At 41.6% G+C, this 24,658-nt stretch overlaps 1 protein-coding gene across 6 annotated transcripts in view; it reads left to right on the top strand.

Annotated features, from left to right (window-relative positions):
- The window catches only part of LOC120731783 (plexin-A1-like), a 190,683-nt gene that overhangs the window by 38,516 nt on the left and 127,509 nt on the right, over positions 1–24,658 (top strand). For all 6 annotated transcript variants that reach the window (XM_040029020.1, XM_040029019.1, XM_040029018.1 and 3 more), the window contains exons 2-3: positions 2,947–4,371; positions 20,937–21,119. In XM_040029020.1, coding sequence (XP_039884954.1) covers positions 3,193–4,371; positions 20,937–21,119 — 1,362 coding nt within the window. In that variant the 5' untranslated portion in view covers positions 2,947–3,192. The remainder of the gene's footprint in view (positions 1–2,946; positions 4,372–20,936; positions 21,120–24,658) is intronic.

The following is a 24,658-nucleotide window of genomic DNA, read 5'->3' on the forward strand; positions in this document are numbered from 1 at the left end:
ACTCTCATTTGCTCGTTCGCCCAGTCTGCCCCATTGTGTCTTTGCCTCACTTGGAAATGACAAAGGAAAATGAGGCAGCCGGCTTCCCTATGCGCTGCCACGCTTTAAATTGACATCTGCTCTCATCGTACAGCGCGACTGTACCGTTGAGCAAGAAATTAGTTTTTTTTATAGGCTGGCTCGTCACTTTATTGCGGCTGCTTATGTCGAAGAGGCTGCGATCCGCGTCGAGCCGTTTTAATCTCACAGAGTGGAAAGTGGGGATATATCTGATAACTGCAGCTCAGGCCCTTCTCTCTGCACTTTCCTTGCCGAGGTGCCTCGACCCACAGGGCTCCCTGGTGTTTGATTCTCGCGAAGGTAGATTAAAATGCAGCAGAAGTGCACCTTTTTGTTTGGCTCCTCACTCACTCTCCTTCTTTTTGCCCATACACTATCCTCTTCCCTCTCTCTCTGCCTCTTTTTCTCTTTCTCTCCTTGTTTTCCCCCTCCCCTCTTCCTATACATTTGTCTTTTCCTGGGCTTTTCATTTGTAGAAAATTGGATGACACCACCTCTCCCTGAACCTGGCTAGCTTTGTGTCAGTTGAGCTATCGTTTGCTATTCCATGAACATCACCACTACTATTTCTCTTCTCTCCTGCTTTCCCTCATTCTCTTTTTTTTTCTTTCTCACACACAGTTTGCAGCACCAGTGACTAAAATTTATGAGCAATTCAATGACTACTCTTACTGAGGTGTTTAATTCTTTCAAGATTCGTAAGAGTGCATTTTTTTTTTTCCCTCAGAGGGGTTTACACACCTATAATCTGTCACTCATACCTGCCTTTCTCAAGCATGGAAATATCGAAAATAGGAACAAGCTGACAGTCATCTCTCTCAGCCTGGCAGGCAGAGCTCCCTGCCCTGTATATCCACACTAATAAATAAAAAGAACTACAGCTTTTGCTACACAATCAAGAGCAATCACGTAAATTCAGATGTTTTAGCACCACGATAATGGAGACTTTCTCAGGTGCTGCTAAGCCAGTTTTGGTTTTTAAAAAAATCCAGGTTGTGTATCAGAAACAGTCTTGTGGTATCAAAGGTTCAGCTGTTTGTGCCTAATTAGGGGCAAAAATAAGCTTAATAGTAAGCTATTATAAGTGGACTGCTGCATATGTGCTGCTTCAGTGCTCTTTACTACCAGCCACATTCCTACACTCTGGTGAGAACCTGAGACCAGAATTTTCTTCTTCACACCTCCATCTGCCTCCTCGTTTGATTCGTCATCTGTTTCATGTTTTTGCCTCATCCCCCTATCCCCATCTCTTAACCCTGCTTGTCTCACTGTAGTGTCTCATCTTTTCCGATTTGGTATGGTCATAAAACACCTTTGGCACAGACGCTTTGATAGTCAAGGTGAAACTGAAGCGTGGGATCCCTGGGAGAGTTGTGTCCTGTTTTACATAATCAGCATTTACAGAAGAACTAATGTCCTGGTGCTGCAGGAACATGATTGGCCTGTCAGCCGCCAGCACGCGCCCAGCAAACACCGCTCCTCATCACACTATTGTCATTGTAGGACACCCAAAAGAGCATGCCCTCTCCATTTTTGACTCCTCCCCTTCTCCTCCTCCTTGTCCTTTACCTATAAAAATTCCATCCCTATAAATGATCTCACTCCCTCCTTTTTAATGTCTGTTCTCTGTTGAGTGTGCATATAGCACATTGCATTCTGGGATTCATTATATGTGTGCATTATGAAATGAAATAAATGCCAGAATTAGCTGGCTTGAGGGAGCAGTGATGAAGGAAGCAGTGTGTAAAAGAAAAATACAAACATTGACTGTGCTGTGATTTTGTAGGCATATTGCCACATGTACTGGTGATAAAATGAGTATATCATGAACACTAGATACAATTTTGAAATTGAATCACATACTAAAATGTTCAAGTATTCATTAACCAGATGCAATTTTCACCGTGGTCTTCAATTTAGCCTCATCTTGAAAGGATGAACTCTAACCATCAGTGTTGTATGTATATGTGGTATATGTATGTAGATGTATTGCGTTGAGAAGTTGAGCTTTTGGCGGGGGCAAAAAGAAATCTTGTTCTGCAGTCTTCAGTGGGACTCATACATCTTTCTGAAATTGGTTCTAATTACATTGTAGGGTAAATGAATAACATGCATGTTTTAAGGGTCCTCGCTGTGATTGCTGTCTGACCCGGGCACGGTTGGCTCTGGAGGAGTGTTGGAATGCAGTGGATCGGGCCCTTCATAAGCAATCAGTGAATGCTTGCAAGAATTTTCCTGTACGTGCAGCATATGTATCAGCCAATAGTTTTCATGTTTCCCTATGGCTATGTTATATTTATCCTGATATCTAAGGGATATATACTGCAATCATAGCTCTTTCAGAGGAAGCAGAGTTGTGGTTGCCTGCTGTGCTTCGATGAAAGCCCGGTGCTTGTTTACAGTTGTCAGAAGTGCAGGTATAGTTACAATCAGACTGTGTTGAAACTGGGGAGACCATGACAGTAAAGCCTTCAAGCAGTCCTGGCTATAAATTGCTTGCTGTCAATGTAACAGTGCCCACTGGCCCTTTTTCAAGAGCACACCTCCTCCAAAGCCACCACAGTAACACTGAAAGATATGAAATATTAAGGAGTTCAATGCTGTGAGTCTATAACTCATTCACAGGCTTATATTATGTGTACAGAGCCTTTAATAGTTGGCCTATGCTTTCCCTGCATCTTCACTCATAATTAAATGCAGACACACATTTGCCTTCCAGACTTGATTTGATATCATTTATTTATAACTAGGGCAAATGTCAGCTTGGCTTTTTTTTCCTTCTAATTTTGGATGTGCAATTTGTGGGCCTTACTGCCTCCTTGATGCATAATCAATAAGAAATGTTCCTTGAGCACTCAAGGTGTTTTTTCTCTTTTTACCTTCCAGGGCTCCCACATCGTGGCTCTGTGGATGTTCCTGGTGACTGCTCACAACGCTGAGAACAGGACAGCGGATCAATAGGAGTTTTGCTTCCTCTTCTCTGATCCTTCTCTCTCTCCCTCCCTCTTAATCTTTGACAGTAGAACCGAAACTATCAAAAAAAAATCCTGACTCGGGATTTGGAACCACAGCTTGCACTCTCTTTCTCCTTCCCTACCCCCCTCCCAAGCCTTGCTTGTGCACATACCAAATATGTGTCACCTAGCTCGGTCAGTGGCCTCCTCTGGCCAGGGGAACTTTCTCCTCATAGGGCTTTTAGTCATCATGAGCTCATCCTTGTCTGGAGGCCAGCCCCCGCCCTTCAAAAGATTCATCCCAGCTGATTGTTCGCTCACACATCTGGCTATTCATAACAAAACTGGAGAAGTCTATGTGGGAGCTGTTAACCGGATTTTCAAGCTTTCCAGCAACCTGACCAATCTGCGCAGCCACATGACTGGCCCAGTGGTGGACAATGAGAAGTGCTACCCACCTCCCAGTGTCCAGTCTTGCAATCATGAGCTGGCCCAAACCCCGAATGTGAACAAGCTTCTTCTTATAGACTATGCACAAAACCGACTTATCGCCTGTGGCAGCACCTCACAGGGTATCTGTCAGTTCCTGCGTCTGGATGACCTCTTTAAGCTTGGTGAGCCCCACCACCGCAAGGAGCATTACCTCTCCAGTGTGGCAGAGTCGGGTACCATGTCAGGAGTCATCATAAGCTCCCCTCAAAGTCCTACCAGCAAGCTTTTTATCGGAACTCCCATCGACGGCAAGTCTGAGTACTTCCCCACCTTGTCCAGCCGAAAACTGATGGAGAATGAAGAAAATGCTGACATGTTCAGTTTTGTCTATCAGGATGAGTTTGTCTCTTCTCAGCTGAAGATCCCCTCGGACACTTTATCCAAGTTCCCTGCTTTTGACATCTATTATGTTTACAGCTTCAGCAGTGAGCAGTTTGTCTATTATCTAACAATGCAGTTGGATACTCAACTGACTTCACCTGATGCCAGCGGGGAGCAGTTCTTCACCTCCAAAATTGTGCGTCTCTGCATGGATGATCCAAAGTTTTACTCTTACGTTGAGTTCCCCATTGGCTGCACTAAAGATGGGGTGGAGTACCGCTTGGTGCAGGACGCCTTCTTGGCTCGACCGGGCCGGCAGCTGGCCAACTCTCTTGGGATTTCCGAAAATGAAGACATCCTTTTCACAGTATTCTCTCAGGGTCAGAAGAATCGTGCCAAACCACCCAAAGAGTCAGCATTGTGCCTGTTCACCCTTAGGAAGATAAAAAAGAAGATCAAAGAGAGGATCCAGTCCTGCTACAGGGGAGATGGAAAACTCTCCCTACCCTGGCTGCTTAACAAGGAGCTCGCCTGTATCAACTCGGTAAGCTCAAATCTTTTTTGTTACTTCTGCTTTTAGTTAGTAGTAAGCGATTTTGTGAGTTTAATTTTTTGTCACAACACACATATGTTTGTACTTGTGTACTATAAGACTTCCTTGCTTGGATACAACCTCTTCTTATGAATTTGTAATAAAAGTACTGTTAGAGCATATGCTTTTCATTCAGACAAAACACATTTTAATGCCACTAGTTGAATGCAGACTACCTGTGCTATATCACCAATGTAGACTGCTGCTATATGCCTGCACTTAGACTATTTCATACTTTATGCTATTTATAATTTCTTTCTCCTGCTGCCTTTCTTTTCACTTCTCTATGCATTTTTCTTTACTCCACAACATCTTGGTGCTTTGATTTAACCAGACAGGGACATCATTAGCCCAGTCCCCTGGATTTGTGAAATGTCACTCAGGAGGAGCCCTCACGCTCTCACACACATACACACAGTATTGTTCGGTGCACTGCAGTGTGAGATCCTGAGGGATAGCATGAGTTAGACTTGGTTTTTACTTACTGATCCACAGTGCATGACCCTGCATGTATTACAGCCAACACACTCCAAATAGACAGACATAGCCTGGCTTTCCTCATTGTGAACATGTGTACCTGCTAACATCCTTTTTATTTTCTGAAAATATTCCTGGATCTTTTCACCATGTCCCCTTTACCCAAAACGTTTGCCCAAATTGTTTGTTTTTTGTTTTTGTTTTTTTATTTTGGGGGGGGGGGTCTCTGTCTTAGCTGACCACCTGTCTCAGCGTCCACATCTTGCATCCTATGTCTGCTTTAAAAGCACCCATGCATTGCCTCCACCTTGCTCTTTCTTAAGATAGCTTAATTAAAGGACCCGTTTTAAAGCTTTTTTCTTTAAATGTCAGTGAACACCACTTTAGCGGCAGGTGTCTTCCATTCACACAACCACACACACACAAACCATTCACCCTGTGTTGCGTCTAATGGAGTGGGATAGTTGGTAAGAACAGCACTCTTTCTCTTTGTAGGTCTTCATTAGCTTGAGTGCGCAGGAGTGTTTTGTGTGGTAGTATAAGTGATGTGAATGACCCAGCCAAGTCCTCTTTTACCACCTTCTGTAGATGTATTCTTTTTCCTGTTCAGTGGCTGTCTTCATTCTTTACGGTTCTTTTCATTCTTAGGGCCCATCACACTGACAATAGCTCTAGGGCCAAAAAAGCAGCCTATCTCATTTATTTCAATTAGACCTTTGCACTGGTACTGCAGGAGCTACTGGTGCAGAGTGCTGCAAAGAGTTTGACTTTACCATTTATGGGGTGCAGTGCATCTGGTAACTCACTGTGAAGCCCAGTCAAATACTATATGTGCAAGTTTGCGTTACCAGGTAGATAACTTTGTTGCATTGTGCTGATAAGCTTAATTCTGTCATGATAACTCCTACCCAACCTCGGCAGAGTCTAAACTGCTGTACATTGTTGGCTTTTGATAAGACTTCAAAATAGATTTCCTGCCTAACACAGTTTTACCAAGACCGCTTCCCTTGTTACATCAGGAGCACAGGTGTGTCCAATAACATTAATTATGGTTTTCATTTAAGTGTCCCAATAAATCATACTGGGAAGCCAGTGTACACCATATCAAGGCTCTATTTTAATGGAATGCAGCTGTTATTAATCAGTTGCACCTACGCATTTCCTGCTATGACACAATAGTGCTGTTGTCAGTTTGAAAGTGTCTCTCCCCCCCCCCCCCCCTTTTTTTTTTCTATTTTGCAATTTGTATTGATTTTTTTTCCTCTCAAAGAACATCCCACCAAGGATTCTTCAGACCTAATACTGCTACAGTCTTCACTTTAATGTCAGTGATTCCTTCATCAAATCACACATTCATGCTCTGTTAATTTAATAACACTGTTCCTGCCCCTTCTCTTTGCTTCCTACACCGTTTCTGTTGCAGCCATTGTTACAGGAGCTTTGGTAATCTTACATCTGCCGTTAATTTATCATCTCAAAAACTGTTGTCCCTTACAAATTGTCATCAGTGATGATGATGATGTAATAGCTTCACAGATAAGCCGACCCACTGACCCTGTGGCAGCAGCAAAGCATGAGAGGTTAGACCCAGGTTAATGATGTAGGCGAAGTTTCCCCTAAGCACTGACCTTGTGTCAGCTGCCCACCACTGACCTTAACCGCCACCAGTGACCTGACCAATCTCAAATCTGAGACTATTTTTTTCAGTCTTGAAGCTAGAGCATTGCATAAATGATTAAACATGACAAGCACAGAAATAACTCAGTTAGACAGAATAATAATAACAGATGATTTGTATGTACTTAAATGCCTCAGATGTCACAGTGGTGCAGTGTTTAGGCCTGTTGTTAGGAGTAGGGTTTGAACCTTTTGGGGGCCTTAATGTGAAGTTTAAAGGCCTGCGTGGGCTACTCGAAAGGCTTCTTCACACAGTCTAAAGACATAATTGGCTATAGGTTAGGAGTGTGAGAAACATAGTTTAAAGTGCACAGAAGACAGTGCTGCATGAATTAATGAATAGCTCATTATTTAAAGCATTTGAATGGTCCGTAACACTTGAAAAATGATAAATGCTAACCAGTTCAATAACATAAACATAAGTAAGTACTATTGTGGGGGCATTATAATGCAAAGCAGTACTACATGGAATTATTGTTTTTAAGTCTGTAAGGTTATCAATTTTATTTGACTCATTCTGTCATAATGCGAGCATTATGTGTGCATTATTGTCATGTTTCGAATGTGTGGGAATTGGACCCAAACGCAAACTCACGGGGACAGAACTTGAACTCAAAAGCACAGCTTTATTGCTGGAAAACAGATTACAAACAATACAAGACTAAACTAGGAAAAGCTAATTATAATGTAGACTAGGAGACACGGGGAGAATCACACAAAGCATGAGGGAGATCGCGACACTGACACAGAGAAACACAGGGCTTAAATACACTGGGAAATAACAAGGGGAATGAGACACAGAAGGGGAGCACAGCTGGGAGAAATCGGACATAACGAGACCCAAGGGAAGCGAAACTCAATACATTCACGTAGGACACAGACCTTCAAAGTAAAACAGGAAATGTAACATAGACGCAGACTTGACTAGGGGAGACAGAGCGACTAAGAAACACAGAGAACAATAACAGGGAGACACAGAGGGCGGCTAAGTAAATACTCAGAAAACTAAAGAGAATACAAGAAGGCCAAACTAAGACACTAGACTAAAGAATAAACTGGGAAACGGCGGCGACGGGGAAACAGTTCTGGGGGCCGACCATGTGAGCGGCGACGGGGAAACAGTTCTGGGGGCTGACCGTACGGGCGGCAGTGACGTCCAGCTGGTGGCTCGGAAAGTGGCCGGCGATTCCGAGGTGCAGAACGTGGCTTGGGCGGCGGCGTGGCATCCGCAGGACCAGGTGAGGTCGACGCAGAAGCAGAGGAGGCTGCTTCAGGTGAAGCTGGACCAGGCGAGGCTGAAGCTGAAGCTGGACCAGGCGAGGCTGAAGCTGACCCAGGACCGTGACAATTATGTTTGTGCAAGTGCAGTTTGTTTTCTGCTACTATCAGAATGATATGTGTACATGCACAAGTCAGTGCAGTGTGTATAGTTCAATCAGGGGAAAAATCTCTGTATGTTTGTGCAGTTGGTTAGTAATTAAAACACAGGCATGCAGAATTAGGTGATCAACACTTTTAAATTGTCAATCTCTCACTCTACATATCCACACACATTCTCGTAAGATACTGAAGTTTGGTACTGAGCCCCACCCTGAATTTCAGCTGCTTCAGGAATTCGAATGCAGTCTGTGTAGTGTGGGAAATGCTCAGTAATGTGGGTGTGAAGGGTGAATGCGTTTAGGCTGACCCTTCCATAGAGTAGTTTAGAGGGCAAAGCGTGGTTGATGGTGGGGTGTGCGGTATGCCTGGACAGCTGTTGGCCACACAGCCGTAATGCATGACCAGACGCTGTGTGAAATTTTCAGATTTGTGCTGGATCGTAATTTCTTGCCTTCGGCCATCATTAAGATGATATGTTTATAGTCACAGTGAGATAGCTGTTTTCTGTAAACATAAATGTTTGAGCGTATTAGAAGCAGCTCTGTGATAAAAGATTTGTGTGTGCGTGCAAGAGTAAGATTGTTTATGCGCCTGTGTTTTGTCCCTGAGCTTTAATATTGAACCCCTGACCTTCTCCCTAGTTTGAGAGTGGATCAATACAAACCATTTCCACAGGAGGAGAGTGAGATGGAGAGAGAGAGTTGCTAAGTTAGGGTTGAGAGGGAGATGACTACAAAAATAGGAAAGATAAAAAGTGTAGTCAGAAGAGAGGAGAAACAGGAGAGAGGCACAGTATAGAGGTGAGTGCAAGGAGGGGTGAGTGAGTTGTGGGAATTAGACGAGAGAGAGGGGCAGCAGGAACAAGAGATGGATGAGAGAGAGAGGGAAAGAAAGGTGCTAGACGTGGGCGGCGTTAAAAATGAAAGAACACGAGGGAGTCTGATCCAGAGGAAGAGTTGGATGCCAAAGCAACATACAGGAGAGAGTATAGGAAGTTGAAGAACGTGCTAAGAAGATGAAAAAGACAGCAAAATAGCAAAGTGAGCCAAGGTAGAGACTTGAAGGGAGTGAAAACTGGAGTGAAAAGCATTCATATACCTTTTCCAAAATTCAGGAACATTTACAAAGTCTGTTTTGTTTACAAATGTATTATATCCAGGCAGTAGTTCAGATGTGTGATTTTGGGTCTTTACGTGTACACCAATTGAATTGTTAAAAGCAAAACCCAATGAATGAGCTACAGGCAAGATGAAAAATGACGCTGTGCTCTTTCTTTTTTCTTTTTTTTTCTTTTTGAAGATGAGGACTTTGATGTTGAGCCATGTTTTGCGTTGCAATCGTGGCTGACTAACTTGTAGGTGTAACTTGTAGCCGCCTAAATATGACACATGTGTGAAAGGCAGGGACAAAAAGAGAATATTATCAGAGAATGGATTAAAAAGACAAAATGGTATGTAGAGCTGGTAAGGAAGGACGAGGAACGATCAAGGAGAGAGCAGCAAGCCTTTTACAGCCAGCATGCTCGAAGGAGAGGCAGTGAATCACCGACAGAGAGAAGAGAAGGGTGAGAGGAAGAGTGATAGCCCCAGAAATCTTTTCACCGCCACTGCCAAGAACAGCTTGAGAAAAGAGTAGATGACTGAAAGAGGGGAGAAAGATGGAAGGAAGAGAGGAGAGTGTGATTGAATGCTGGCTGCTGCACAAATAATATCGGTGTCCGTCACCTGTGCACTGCACTGTCCTCTTCAGCGGCACACATTTCTGTCATGTCAACTCTGTGTGTGTTGTGGCACATCTGTCCATGTGTACGTATAGGAGGTGGTGCTATACAATGAGGACAGAGGAGCACAAGAAGACTCTTGGTATGTGAAATATTACAGAAATTAAAGAGGTGCACTTTAGGTAGAGGAAGTTGGGGAGCCTTGTTGCTCGGAGGTCACTTTGCAGAATGTGTTTTCTTACTCACTGAATTTGTCTTATCTGATGGTCACTTCCAGCTGTTTTCTCTGCAGTAAGCAAAACAGAAAACTAGCAAGCACTGACCTTATTTTATTTTTATTTTATTTTTTTTAAGTGCTCTGAAATGTAGTTGGAGAAAGTCGTAGGAAAGTTGCGGACTTAACATCAAGGCAGTGGAGGGAAGCATGGCCATATTAAGTTAGAAAATCTCCATCTGAATCCTTTTAGCACACTACACAGCAATCCACAATGGAGATGCCCTGTAGCGGTCTCCAGGGTTTGTATTGGAGCTGTTCAAGGCAGTTTCTAATTGGCCGTCATAGCAGATATTTATATGGAATCTAAACCATGCTGGTCATGTGGTCTGGAAACAGCATTAGCTACAATGACTCTTTGTGTCTGTTTAATGCCATTAATGTTTTACAGACCAGTGCAAACAGATGCATATTGTACACAAGATTGTCTTGTGTATAATATTGTTTTGGTAGGTCTTTTATATTCTGCTATTAGTCACACTTGGAACTGTACAGTATTGCAAGAAAAGGTGAACCCTTTGAAATGAACAAATTTTGCACTGGTTATTCACCGAGCCAAGTCACAATAATGGACTCACACAAACTAACTGAATTAAAAACAAAACAGAAAAACCCATACAGATGGTTGTGCTTTTCATGTGTATGTGCCACACATTATTTAGTAAAAACCTACAGTGTTTAATTTGGGATCGATTTAGGGCTGCAGTGAGGACAAAGTACTTAACAACCAAATACTTCTGTTGGAATTTTGAGTAACAATAGGGGAGAAAAACATCCTGCTACCACCCTTGTGCTCACTGGCTTTGGAATTTCTCTTTATAAGGATTATATTTGCCCTATTCAAAATGTCCCACTGCTTTCTCTCGATCCCCAGATGGATAGGAAGGTTTTGAACTTTGTCATAGGCCAACGCATCAATCATTTGTAGAATCAATCATAGCAAGTAGGAGTCCGTCTAAAATACTTTTTGTGTGTGTGTGTGTGTGTGTGCTGCATAGACCAGCTGTTGTTTGACCCACAGTGTCAGAGGTGATATTTGATGCAAAACCTGAAATCAATATTGAAGTGGTCACTTTGTGTTCAATATTTATTTTATGTATCTGGTTAAAGTGCTCACTGCTCGTGCAGTGTTTAAAAGCCACTACTTGTGAAGTTACTTGGATTCTGCTGTCATTCATTACGATAATTACGATTAATTTAAAGTTGGTTTTTTTTTTTTTTTTAATGAGCATGAGTTTTGTGTAAATTAAACTAGTTAGTTTTTGTTTATTCTACACAAAATGATATTGCTGCTCGTTATAAGAGTATAACATAATTGTAGATTTACTCTCTAATGTGGAAGTCTCCAGATATATTTACAAAACCTTTTGATACCACTTTATAAAAAAATAAATAAATAAAAAAAAAATAAAAATAAAAAAAATAATAAGTAGGTATTTTAGGCAGTGTATGGATCAAGTCTTCAATTCATTAAGAATGAATGGGGGAAGCATGCACCTACAAATGTTCTAGTCTATCCTTGCATGCAGAAAAAGAAGGTGGGGAAAAAAACTACACGTAAAGTGTTGTCTAGTGTATCTGTCACAAGAGCTCCATCCTGACTTGTTGATAAGCCAGGCAGTAAGTGTCCAGTCCTAAATAATTTGCAAATGTGGAGTATGCAAATGATGCTATCTTGCTTTTCAGACCAAAAAAGGAAATACTTCTAGTGAAACACCCAAAGGACTGAAATCCAGATCTGTTCAAATAATCCATCCAAACTATTCTCCTTCTTTTATCCTGAAATATACATTATCATTTTGTTTGAGGGAAACTTGCGTTGTTGTTGTTGTAAAGTCGACAGTGGTCCTTTTGTTAAAGTGTTTGCAGTGGCAAAAAACAAACTAATTCTTAATGTTAAGATTGGTCTGAGTAGCCTGCTTACATTTCAGTCTTTGAAAAATATAAATGGAAATATAAATGATAAAAAATACAATGTTTTGAATTGGGTATTGGAAATCGTCTAGTTGTACTCGTAATGGTGCTCGTTACCAGATTTCTTGTGTTGTGACATTGTTACCGACTAAATTAGAATATATATTTTTTGTTGCCATTACAACAGCATCTTAAAACAAATATTCTGCACTTGATGAGCCCACATTAAATTAACCGAGCAGATTGTCATTTCTGTGTTAAGACAAAGTGGATTTGACTCTGAGGCCACCTCCTAACCTTATTAAATCCGTCATTATAAATATGATCTGATGAATGTAGCTTGCATGTGGTCTCTGTAAAACACAGTCTTCTTTCTGCAGGCCTAATCTAAAAGGATGTGGCGGTAAATGTGTTTAAGTAATTAGACCTGATTAATTGAGCCAGCGTTGATGAACAGAGTTAATTGACAGTCTAAATGAGTTGAGCAGGGAGATGTTGATTGGGTGGGTTGTCTTTAAAGTTATTGGGCCTAATGAATCATGTTTCAGTTAGTATTTGGTCATTTGATAGAAAATTGGATTTTAAATCAGGAATGTTTTCTTTTTTCTTTCTTTCTTTCTTTTTTTGTAAACGGCAAGGGTTTGCTTTGCGTCCCTGAAAGCTAACAGCGTCACACATACGCACGGTTGCTCTCATTCCATTATTAAAGAACAATAGAAAAACTCTCCCTCTCTCCCTCTCTGTGGAGTGTTTAGCTCAACAAATCCCCATCTCCACCACCACTCTAATGATACTAATTGCCAGTGTAATTATGTATTGATCGGTACTGTGTGTGGGTGTGTGTTGCATACATCATTACCTCTTCTTCACTTCTTTACAGGCTCTTAATACATCTTGGATACAGTCAGAATTAGAATTTGTTAAAGTATCTTTTGCTGTTTGGGTCAGCACTTTAAAGAGCCCGATCTCCCACTGCTGGTCGCTGGGCAGCTCCATCAGAGCAGTCAGAGGTTAAGTACTTTGCTTAGGGGCACCTGTGGTGGTTGATGGTGGAGGGCGGAAGTATGTTATTCATTCACTTTCTACACCCATATGTCCCAGCTGGGCTAATGGGCCTCCTGATCACATGCAATCTTCTCGTTTCTAACTGTGCTTACAAAAATACATTTTCAAGTGACAGTGTACATTTATGAGTGAGTGTGCATTTCGTATTATCCAGTAGGCAATATTTCTTCTTCTTCTTCTTCTTCTTTCTATTCAGTTGGATTATGGTCTAAACATGTGGTGACAGCTTTTGGAAGCAGTTCTCTGAATAGGCGCCAACTCCTTGAGGTTTCACCGTCTGCCTGGAGTGCACTCAACATAGAAATTACCATCCTGCTACCAATGAATATGGAATTGGTGCAGTAATTTCTTTTTCTAAATTATTGATCAGTTAGGATCAAGTAACACATCCTAGAAAATGGCTAGAACGAATCAAAAGGAGAAGGAAAAAAAAATAGATGGCACACAGGACCAAAATGATTTTTTTCCCTGTGGATAAGCCCTTGGTTTTAAATGAACACTCTTTCCTCATGGTGACGTTAATGCATCATTTTTGTCACACGCTGGGAAACAAGGTTGTTGTCATAATTGACACATAATTGACACAGTGGTGTCACACCTGACATTGGTGGGGGGGGTTTTTCCTTCTTATTTTTATCCTAAACATAGACAGATGTGAGCTTCTAATTTTGGCTCGTTTCAACATATGTTCTTAGCATATCAAGTGCAAATTTGTGTTTGTAAAAGCTATGGGGATTAGGGTGTGTTATTTTCTTTTCTTTTCTTTTTTTTATTTCTTTTTGGCTTAGAACAGGAAATGTTATATTTTGAAGATAAATGAAATAACTGTCAGATTTACAGAATAATCCAGAGCTCACTGTGAAATCCTCTGAACTTTTAAAGGAGTACTTTGGGGGGAAAATTGATAAATTCTCTCTCTCTCTCTCTCTCTCTCTCTCTCTCACACACTCACACTCACACTCACACACACACACACACACGCAGCGTGTTTAGTGACTGCACTATAATAGGATGAGGTATAAATGCATGAGGGGTTGAATAATTCCTTTAACTCAGAGATGAATTGCTTTTGATTTTTGGAAGCAGAACAAAACAAAAATAGTTGTTGCATGAGCCAGTTTAAGGAATATGAAAAATAACAAATTGTAACCACACCACCACCTTCTTCCAGTGTGCTTATTTTCCATGTGACTTCATGTACATCATTCACTTGTGTTGTTGAAGCAGACTGCCATATATCTGGGGGAAATCCTCTAAATATAATTTTTGGTGTGTATTCAAGTAAGGTCTTTATTTCCAGCTGAGAACCTCTAAGCCCCGTCACTAGTGCTATACATTACGGAGATCTGAGTGAGCTATGCTGGTAAATCATTTTGAAATGGTGGGCCAGTATTCTGTTTGCGCGTGTGTTTGCCATGGATATCACTGTAAGCCACCAGGTAAAAGGTTGTTAGGGTGCTCTCTTGGTTAGAAAATCAGCACTTCCAAGTATCCTTGCAAGCACATGCACACAAGCTCAGTAGCACTTCTTGTGTTTATTCTACTTGAAGAAAGTCCTGCAGTGCTTCCATGAGTTCAAAACCCTCACTGAGATTTCTGGGTAATTTATGATGCTGCCGTCTCCCAAAATCCCTCACTCTGCTTGGAGCCAGTCTCACACATTCACACAGACATTCTCTTACTCTCTCTCTCACACACCTCACACACACACACACACACACACACACACACACACACACACACACACACACACACACACACACACACACACACACACACACACACACACACAGTGTATGCTGGCAGGTACCTTGTTCGTGTGTGTGTGTGTGTGTGGGAAAACTTCATCAACATAGGACAGCAGAGGAACAGCCAGCACTTGTGGTTGATGCCGCATATGTTCGGTTTCCTCTTCATACTGCTGTCTGTCACTTTTTTTTTTTGTTCACTTCTCTCTTTCATTCTTTCTCATCTTCTCGCACCCACCATCATAAAAGTAGGCCATCGTTATAGTGAAATGCATCAGTTAGGTACATGTCATGTTTCTGGAAACGCATTTACGTCTCTGTTGGCTTGATGAGGAGACAGCTGATGACTAGTGGGGAGAGAAGCATTTTCTTTTTGCTGCCCATGATAAATACACACACACATACATGTGCACGCATTCAGAAACGCACAAAAGCACACACATGAACGACAGGCTTGTCTCGAAACCACGCCGTCAGCATTAATGCCAGCCAGTTTTTGTCCCCCTCTCCGCTGTCCTCTCCACTCCTTTACAGAGCATTTATTTCCTCTTACTAACAGGTTTCTACAAAGAAACATAGTGCCTGCTACTGCAGCAGGCTACCCAATTTATTTGCCTGTTTCTAAATGAATGAGTGTTTTGTGTTTGCCGCCCATGTTTCCTCCTTCCTTAATAGCCATAATTCACAGCAGTGTTTTCAGTCAACAACACTATGTATGTTCCCTTACATAACCCCATGTTGTACTCTGCTGTTTTCCATATGTTTCACTCAATGGAGGTGACTATTGACAAATTCCACTTGAGGCTAGTCTGTGTGCCCAGACATATTTTCCTGACTTAATATGTTGAAGAAATGGCAATCATGGGGGAATGATTATTCAACCATTTCCTTTAGGCCTGGCCATCCAGCGCACATCTGTAATCAGTCTGTTATTGTGGGTGGAGCTGTGTGCACACGTGTCTGGAGCCATATGAACATTTTCACTCTATTTTGCCATTTTGCAGCACAAGATGGGTGAAGCGGCTCCGCCTTCTTGAAGAAATACAGTTGTGGTTGATGAACATGATTACGTAGGGTTGTAGAGACCACTCTGGTTTTATGTGTATAATTGTTCTCAATACTTACTAGCAGTATTTAGGTCAGACAGTTCTCTGCCACTATGAGTATGAGCTGCATATTAAGAATCAACAGCTGGAGAGAATTGTACAATTGTGTGTATTCAATAACCCATAAAAGATCGAGTAATAGTCAAATCCAACAACAGTTAAACAGTTAAAAGTTATGTTTGTTGTTAATTATTCAATCGATTCATTTTTGTTTGTTTGTGCAAAACCATCTAGTAACTATCTGGTTCTCTTTGTATCTGATTATAATAAACTCAGCAGATGTTGATTGGAGCTTTGATAAATTGTTCAGGAGGTTTAAAATTCTAAATGATAAAAAAAGGAGGGCCCTTTCTGTGCAAGCTACATTTTAAACATTGTATTTCCAATAAATGCTTCTTCACTTAGAAAAAAATAAAGTGACAATGATCACGTCATTAAGAGCCATCAGCTTCTGTTTGCCTTGAGCACAGCACTCACATGTTACCCCCCCCCCCCCTTTTTTTTCTTTTTCTTTTTTGGACTTGAGAACAAAAGGCCAAGTTTCTGTGAAAAGCAAATCCACAAATTCATTCAGTGTGCACCGCAGGCACCCTGTGAAAATCAAAACAAGAAACCTCCTCTTCTGCATTTGTAAGACCCTGCTGCCAAAGTCAGCGGAAGGTTGTTGGCTTAACTCCTTCGTCCCCGGCGGAGCTGCGTGTCTTTGAAAACACTGCGGAGCATTACATGCAGTCTCCAGCCAGCAGCCCTGCAGAGACCACAAAGGATGGAATATCCTTTCCATACTAAATATCAGCTCCAAATCACATGGGAATCTTTTAGTGTGTTAAATTGCAGAACCCACATCAGAGTGTAGCCTCTGTTAAAATGCTTTCCGACCTCAAGGGAAATGCTTTCTATTCCATGCTGATCTACGCTGTTTAAACCTTTTAGACCAGCAGGAATTGTATACCACCTTTACCCCCCAGTATCGCAGAGAGACCTGTGTAGGTTACTGTGTGAGCACTTGCTAATGCCTGTGTTTGTAATGGTGGTTTGTGTATTAACCCTTATAGAGTCTTGGGGCAACTGTATACAGTATTTTCCACAGTTGGCCTCCTCTAAAGAAGATACATTAACCTTTTTAGGTCCTGCCTCTTAGGCTTGTACATCTTGGGATTTTGTGTGTGTGTGGTTGTTTGTGTGGAAACGCTACTGAAGACGCATGCACTTCTTTCACATGACTACATGTTTAAAATGGTTGGCCCTAGTTTTTGTCATATGATGTGTATGAGGAATTATTTTGTTGCTTGTAGCCACATCTGCTTGCTCAGGTTGAAAGAATGTCTCGTTTATTGTGTGCACATGGGTGCTTATATGTTTGTTGTCTGTCAGTCGCCTTTGTTGTAAGGGATGAAAGTGCCTTCTAGCCATCAGTGGTTACTAAAGAAAGTTGTTTCAGGTAATGGTTGCGTTTGCTTCTAGCTCTCACTTCGTTAAATGCACACACTGCCATACACACAGAAACCCCCATTAAACTGACCCCTTTATTTATTTCCTTCTACCCTGTGACATGTTAGGGCCAAAAAAATGGGGAGTAAGAAGGGGCAAGCACTTTGTTGTCTCGAGTTGATTGTCCTACCACCTCTCGGAGGACTTGGTCTAAGTGGGCAGATGTGTGATGGACAGAGGGCTGGAGTTGGTGACTTTGTGAGAAATGGAGAGAGAGGGGGTGGATGAAAAGAGAAGGTACAGAAGTAGAAAAGGACAGGGAGGAAATATTGATGTTTGCTAAGTTACTGTAGTGGCTAGGAGGAGACAGAAAAAGAGTGAGAAGGAAGAAAAAGGCAGAATAACGCTTTATTGACTTGTGCCGAGCTGCAGGCAATTTAAGCAGATCAGGAGGGAGAGGGTGTGAGGGAGTGGGTGTTATCTTTTCTCCTGTGCGGATCAATCAGATGATGTAGTGATAAGACTATGGATTACACCGCCATTTACACGCTCCCTATGTATGTGTATGTGTGTTGTCATGTGTGTGTGAATACAGCAACTCACACGTTTGCCGGCTGTGGTTAAGTCGCAGATGCACAAACATTTATTCTCTGTTAATAACAGCATCCAAAGTGGACTTTTTTTGATTGGCTTTGTCAAAGAAAATTGATACTCATACACTAATCATTGCTAAAAATTACTGTCTGAGGTGATAATCAATTTCTACTGCAACGATACTAACCGTGCTGGCTAGGGCTGCACGATATTAGGAAAACCTGCGATGTGCGATAACTGTGATCAATACTGCGATAACGATATGACTTGCGATAAAATAAATAGCAAAATAAAAACAAAAAACGAATACATAATTTCCGCTTTACTGCAACAGTTTTATTTAATGAAAGCTGCTGTATTAGCAGTGTAACAACAAAGTGCACTTTAACATTGAAACATTGCCCCCATAAAAAAACATTGAGGCTTGAATTCTGAAAGACATCCTTCCCGGTCTCTAGAATTAGTTTTAAATAAACATAACTTAAATTATACTGCAAATTATCTCAGTGCAGTTGTTCATCATTTTACCACTCACCAAGTAGTTATGATGCAAGTCAAAACTGGAGAGGAAACTTTACTGTAGTGCTTGCGTAGTTTTCAGCTTGGCTCAGTTCAAACATGACGGTCTTGCGGCATGTTTCATACATTTGTGGAATGGCGACATGGGAAAAGTAGTTTCGTGAGGGGCTGCGGTATCTCCGGTCCACTTTATGTATCAGACTGGTGAAGCCCTCTCTGCTAACTGTATTTATAGGCATCACGTCTTTGTCAAAAAATGTGTAATGGTCTCTGTTATTTCTTTGTAGCGCTTTGACGTTTTCTCATAAGGAGTTCCACCTGAAAAACTCGGATACAGAGACGGCTGTTGGACTGCTGCGCTCTTTGTCTTAACATTAGCAACCTTTGTTTGGCTAGCCCTGTCTTTCTGGAACTATTCAAACAGTTCTCTGTGGTTGTATTGAAGATGATGGTGGAGATTAGTCGTGTTTCCTTTGGTGGTTGCCACGAGTGTTCGGCAAGTTTTGCAGAGTACCTGTGTTTGGAGAACGTCGTCTTTATCAAATCCAAAATACCTCCAAATAAGCGAGGTACTATTTTTTTTTTTTTTTTTTTTTTTTAATTTTTTTTTTTTTTTTAGGCACGAGTTCATAGTCAGTAGCGTTCTCGTCATGCGTCTCGCTCTCAGCCTTTACAACTCTGACTCGTTGCTGCAGCGTTGTTCGCTCACCACCTAGTAGGAGGCGGGCCTCTAATCCATTTGATTGGTTAATGCCGTGAAGGGCTCTATTCGACTGGTCAAATGTGTAAAGGGGTTTCTTTGATTGGTAAATTCTTTAAAGCACGTGTGTAAACATTTTAAGGTACCCAATTATCGCAGTTTACGTCGTCTTTTGCGATGGGCCCATCGCGCAGGCTGATATCGCGATGACAATAAATTTTCGATTTATTGTGCAGGCCTAGTGCTGGCTTTGCCTCCTGCAGTGGACACACAACTTCACACATATCTGCTGCAGACAGCCAGGCACACTAGCAGCTGAAGTAGTTGACGTTCTTGACACTAACAGACACTTAGGAACTTAAAGAAGTCAGTCAGGCTCCAGTTTGAGAAATATCTAAGTTTTAAACAGTTATCATAAATGTTAACCTGGCCAGCACACAGCATACCGTTTAACTCTATTAGCAATAATCCAATAGTAATATTAGCCAACTGTTATCACTGTGGTAGTGGCTAGTGGCCGGGCTCATAAGGTGATAACATTAATATGGGAGCTACACAGCAAAGGTTATCAGTCCTGTACATCTGGAACTTGACAGTGTAATTATTTTTAACAGGATAACAAGTGTTAAGCTTCTCTTAAAGTTCCAAATTGAGGCTGAGAAAAGTCTGAGCTCGTAGATGGTGTCAGCCTATCTTACCAACTTCATCTCATCAGCAGCAAAAACATGGTGACAAGTCACCTGACGCCCAGCACTAGTTCAGACAACCTAATTTTTTTGTACATTTATTTTGCACTAGAGAATTACTTTGATTTGCTGTGACAGTTATTGGTTTGGTTTAATTAATCACTTATTGTTTGGATGTACAACAATGTAGAAAATATAGCTTTCAGTTTCCCAGAGTTTAAGTGGTTTTCAGGCTAGTTTTCATCTGATCAGAAGTTGGGGGGGGGGGAAGATATTGATAGTGATGAAATAAGGAAACATTGGTCACTTTTCTAGCGTGGGAAACTAGAAACAACAGTCACTAAATGTTATCCATCAGATTAATGTATTACTACTTAACCACAGTGATACCTGATTGATATCCTGAAACTGTGTACAAAAATGTGCAAATGAAGTAAAGCATTTATTGGCTGTGGCATTTTAACCCTGCTTCATGGATTATACCCTGACTGTGTTTGTATGTCATGACTGGTTAAAGCATCATATGGGTCAGTGGATTGCCTGGGGTGATAGACCCCTCGTGACACTGGAATGTTCCAGATATTGTCACATAGTCACCATCATTACTGCCGTGTCACCACCATGACCGAACACTGTGGAATAAAAGGGGTTTGCATGGTGGGATTGTGCTTTAAAGACAGCAGTGTGTGAGTGTGAGTGAATAACCTCAATTTCAATAATCAATCAACAATCAAATATGTTGGCCATTCTCACTGAATATGGAAACGTACAGCAAATTGACTTTTAGGCAGCTTAGCTGCTTTTACGAATTGTTTTTAAGGGCATTTGAGGGCTTCTCAGAATAGGTGCTTCACATGCAGCTTCCATAGTATGAGACCACATTAGTTTAGAATTTAAAAAAGGCATTTCTTTGAATATAAAATCTAATTTGTGGCATTTTAGAATGTGTCCTTATATGAATTCATGATTAAACTGAATCTATTTAGTGTTTTGAAATGAGATACTTCTGCTTTTCTTGTTGTAAATACCAGTCGGATACGCACCTTAAAGCACAACAAATCTAAAGAATTCTCATGTCAGACAGAAAAACATTCACACAATCACCCCAAACATCACAACCTACATTAATTTGTTTTCTGCTGAACAATCTGCTTTAGATCAGAATAGAATTTTGCGTGCTTTTATTTTGTCTGATTCATTTCGTTGCCTTTCCCTCCTGTCTCTAGCCACTTCAGATCGACGATAACTTCTGTGGTCAGGACTTCAACCAGCCTCTGGGGGGAACCAGCACCATCGAGGGGATTCCTCTCTTCATCGATAAGGATGATGGCATGACTTCAGTGGCAGCGTATGACTACCGCGGCAACACTGTGGCGTTTGTTGGCTCACGCAATGGGAAACTGAAGAAGGTAGGATTGTTGGTGTGTGTGTGTGTGTGGTCTTTTTAAAATTTTAATTTATTTCTTTTTTATCGATGCTGGTATTTCTTTTCCATTTGAACTGGATGGAATATGAAGTTGAAGGGAAATTGTGTGTAAGCCAAAAAGGCATTTTGATTTTTGTCGTTTATTTATTATCCAGTTAAAAGGAAGCAACTTTCTGGCAAATATTTTTTTACTCGTGAATGGTGACCAGCGTTTTGCCCAGTGATGCTTGTCAGTTCATAAGCTGTGTACTGGCGGCCTAATCGTTGTAGATTTGCATAAGGCACTTTGCTGATGCTTTTTTTTTTTTTTTTTTTTTTTTTTATACTAAATGCAGTCATCACCATTTTTCTCGCTGGTGGCTATTTCCAGCAGGACATCAGAGTGTCTCTTTAAAACCTGTTCATTTAACAAGCAATTTAAAGCAAGTCTGCGCCTACTCTTTCATTGATTGTCATGTTTGTCACGTCAGGCATAAAATGTAACTGCTTTGTCCCAATGCCACGTACGGTCTTTTAAGAGCTCACCTTCAATCAATCCAACAGCTATGACTGGTGAATGGCTTTTCTGTTCAGGTCAGCTGTGCAGGGCTGAGGTGGATAGATAGAGCTTTGGACAGGGATAAAGTGGTGATGGATGCATTGGTGGGGAAGAAGAAAATCTAAAGTGCATTTCTTGATGAAACTATTGTCCCTTTCTTTGGGTCAATTTCTTTGTGGATTCAAAGCAAGTTAGGGTTTATGTCATCGCACTTATGCGGCTGTTGCACCCTTTTCTGTAGAGGAATGATTAATGATGTGCAGTCATGTAACAAATGGACAAACCTCTGTGCCTGATTAAACTGATATAGCTGACCTTTTGTGATTGTATGTTAGATATATGTACAATCTTCCGCAATTATGGTCCTTTTTGTGTAACAGTGTTGTGTTCAATCTCAGCAATTGTTCCTTTGCGTGCGCGCGCGCGCGTGTGTGTGTGTGTATCCAGACTATGGAGGACAGAGCTCTCGGGGTAAATGGTATCTCATTAGAATTCACCCCATTTCTCTCCACACTGCTCAAGACCTGTCATCCATTCAATATTATGAATGTATAATCAGCCTGTGTGTTTGTGCACTTTTAATACGAGTTTATGTATTCACGCAATGCTTGTGTGTTTGTCACTCACAGTGTGCATAATAATGCATCGCGCTTGCGATGGCATGGGTTCGTGTGTGCACGCATGTGTTTGTGTTTATGAGAGCGCATGAGACGGCAAACAATACAGTGTCGACTAAGATTCAGTGCTGTGCATTTGTCAAAGTGACACCCATTCACTTAGCTCGGCAACAGTCCCTTTATTTATTTAGCTGTTCTCACATGTCTTTTCTTGTGTGGTGTTATGCACTCTGACTGAGGTATATACATGTGTTTGGAGCATCACCTGGGGAAGAGACTGCTGCAGTAGGTTTTGAGATAAGTCGTTTTCATGTGTGTGCGCGCCATCATATGTGTGCGTGTGCGCAACAGCTGAGCCAAGGAGCCCGCGGTTCTTTTGGCTGCCTTGTGTTTCAGTCAAACCCAAAAACAACTAAAATAATCTGGTCTTGGAAAGGATTCAGTTTGCTGTGAAGGAACAATATCTAAAACCTGACGTTGGAGCATGCACAGACACGCACGCACGCACGCACGCACTCACTCACTCACTCACTCAGACAGCAGCCATAAAGAGGCAGATGAAGAAAAAGAAATGGAAAAAGAGCAACTGAATTAATAGTGTGATAACAGATTGTTGGGTCCTCTGATTGGGTGCGTCAGTGTTTCTGTAACTGATTTTTATTTGTGTCATTATCCTTTCAGTAAAAGCATCGTCTGTTTCAGGACGAGTGTTAAAGTTTGTGTGGACGAGTGGGAGTCCATGCAGGCCATGAAGGAATTACTAAGTATGTTCCTGTTCTTACACCTTCCTCAGGAGAGCATTAGTGTTGAATGTTGTTTATATAGCTCTGCCTGAGGGCGATGAAGGGAAAGAGGGGCAGAAATAAGGAGAGTATTGGTTGGCTGGATGAATTTGCCTTAAGGAGACAGCTTGCATGTGTGCTTTTCAGGTGCGTTTTAAGAGACATGGAAAGGTATGTTTGGCAAATCCGAAAAACAACAAATCTGGCAGTGACTGTTGCAATAATTTTAAATATAACCAACTAATGTTTGCCAAATGGATCCACATTAATCTCCTGGGAGAGTTTTGAGGTTTAAGGAACATCACTTTACCTTAAATAACTTTTTGTTCACGTCTTTATTGGCTAGACGTGAAGTGCTTTGATAATCTGTTATATCTGCGCTCAGTCTATTTTTAACTAACTATAATGTTCAAGGTTTTCCAGAGCAACAAGACAGTAGCATAAACAACATGTTTTAAGCACTAATGAAGTCCCTCTGTGCTCTGTAGCCTCTCACACACTCGCAGGAGAAGCTTTTACTAATGAGTAATGGTTTGATGGGACACCGACATTAGAGAGAGAGAATCAGGAAGGAAGATGGTAAGATGAAGGAGATATAGGAGGTTAGCGGAAGAAGAAGGGGGAAGGAAGCGATGAAGAGAGGTGATGCCCTCTGATTGAAATTAGTTAATGGTCATCTGGATACTGCTGTGGTCAAGGGCACAACTGTTGACCGGCTATCTGCTGCACTTAATTTTTAGGATTAAAAGCTCTGATTCTTTGACGGTGTGATTATGTCTGGGTGCTTGGCTCTGCCTGCCATCGGTCCCTGTGTGTCTTTGTCAGCTTTATTCTAGTTTACATAGTGGACCTTATTCACTCCTCTTTTATGCCTTTCTGTCTGAAGAAGCGTTGTAACAAAGCTGCTGTGGTTTGTTTAGCCAACACATTTACAATGATAAAAGTCTGAGTGATTCTCTCAGCCACTTCTGTGCTTTCAGGCCCCGTTGAGCAGTGACAATAAATGGGCATCAACCATGACACACTCACACATACGCTTGCACACATATGCACCATCTCAATAGGTGGTCTGGGGAGATGAGAGAAGAAGGGAGGATCGCACTTGACAATCTAGTACCTATTGTGTCTGCTTTTGGTGCTGCACACACACGAACACTCAAACGCAGGTTAGGATTCCTCAGCTGCACCCTCCATCAGAGGCCAGCGCGAGCCATCTGCTGTGTATATATGGCCAGTGTGCCAGGTGGTACAAGCCCCAAGTGCTCGATGTGTTCCCCCATTGTGTCCATGCCAGGCTCAGGTGTGTGGGTGCGGAGGTGCCGTTCAATGACCATTCATCAGTGCATCAATTGAGCTTCCCCGCAGTTTCTGACAGAAGTTGGAAGACAATATAAGACGAGCGTAAACGGCCAGCATAAGAATAACATAGTGAATGGGACAAATAAGGCCTTACACTACATGTTACTACATGAAACACATAGGTTTATAGATGTAACAAACTTCAACATAGCATTTTAAAAATGCTTTGAATATGAGAAATCATTTTTTGAAAATCCTCTGACCTGTCCAGGGTGTACCCCACTGC

Source organism: Simochromis diagramma, unplaced genomic scaffold (assembly GCF_900408965.1).
Source record: "Simochromis diagramma unplaced genomic scaffold, fSimDia1.1 OVJJ01000483.1, whole genome shotgun sequence".
Lineage (NCBI taxonomy): Eukaryota > Metazoa > Chordata > Actinopteri > Cichliformes > Cichlidae > Simochromis > Simochromis diagramma.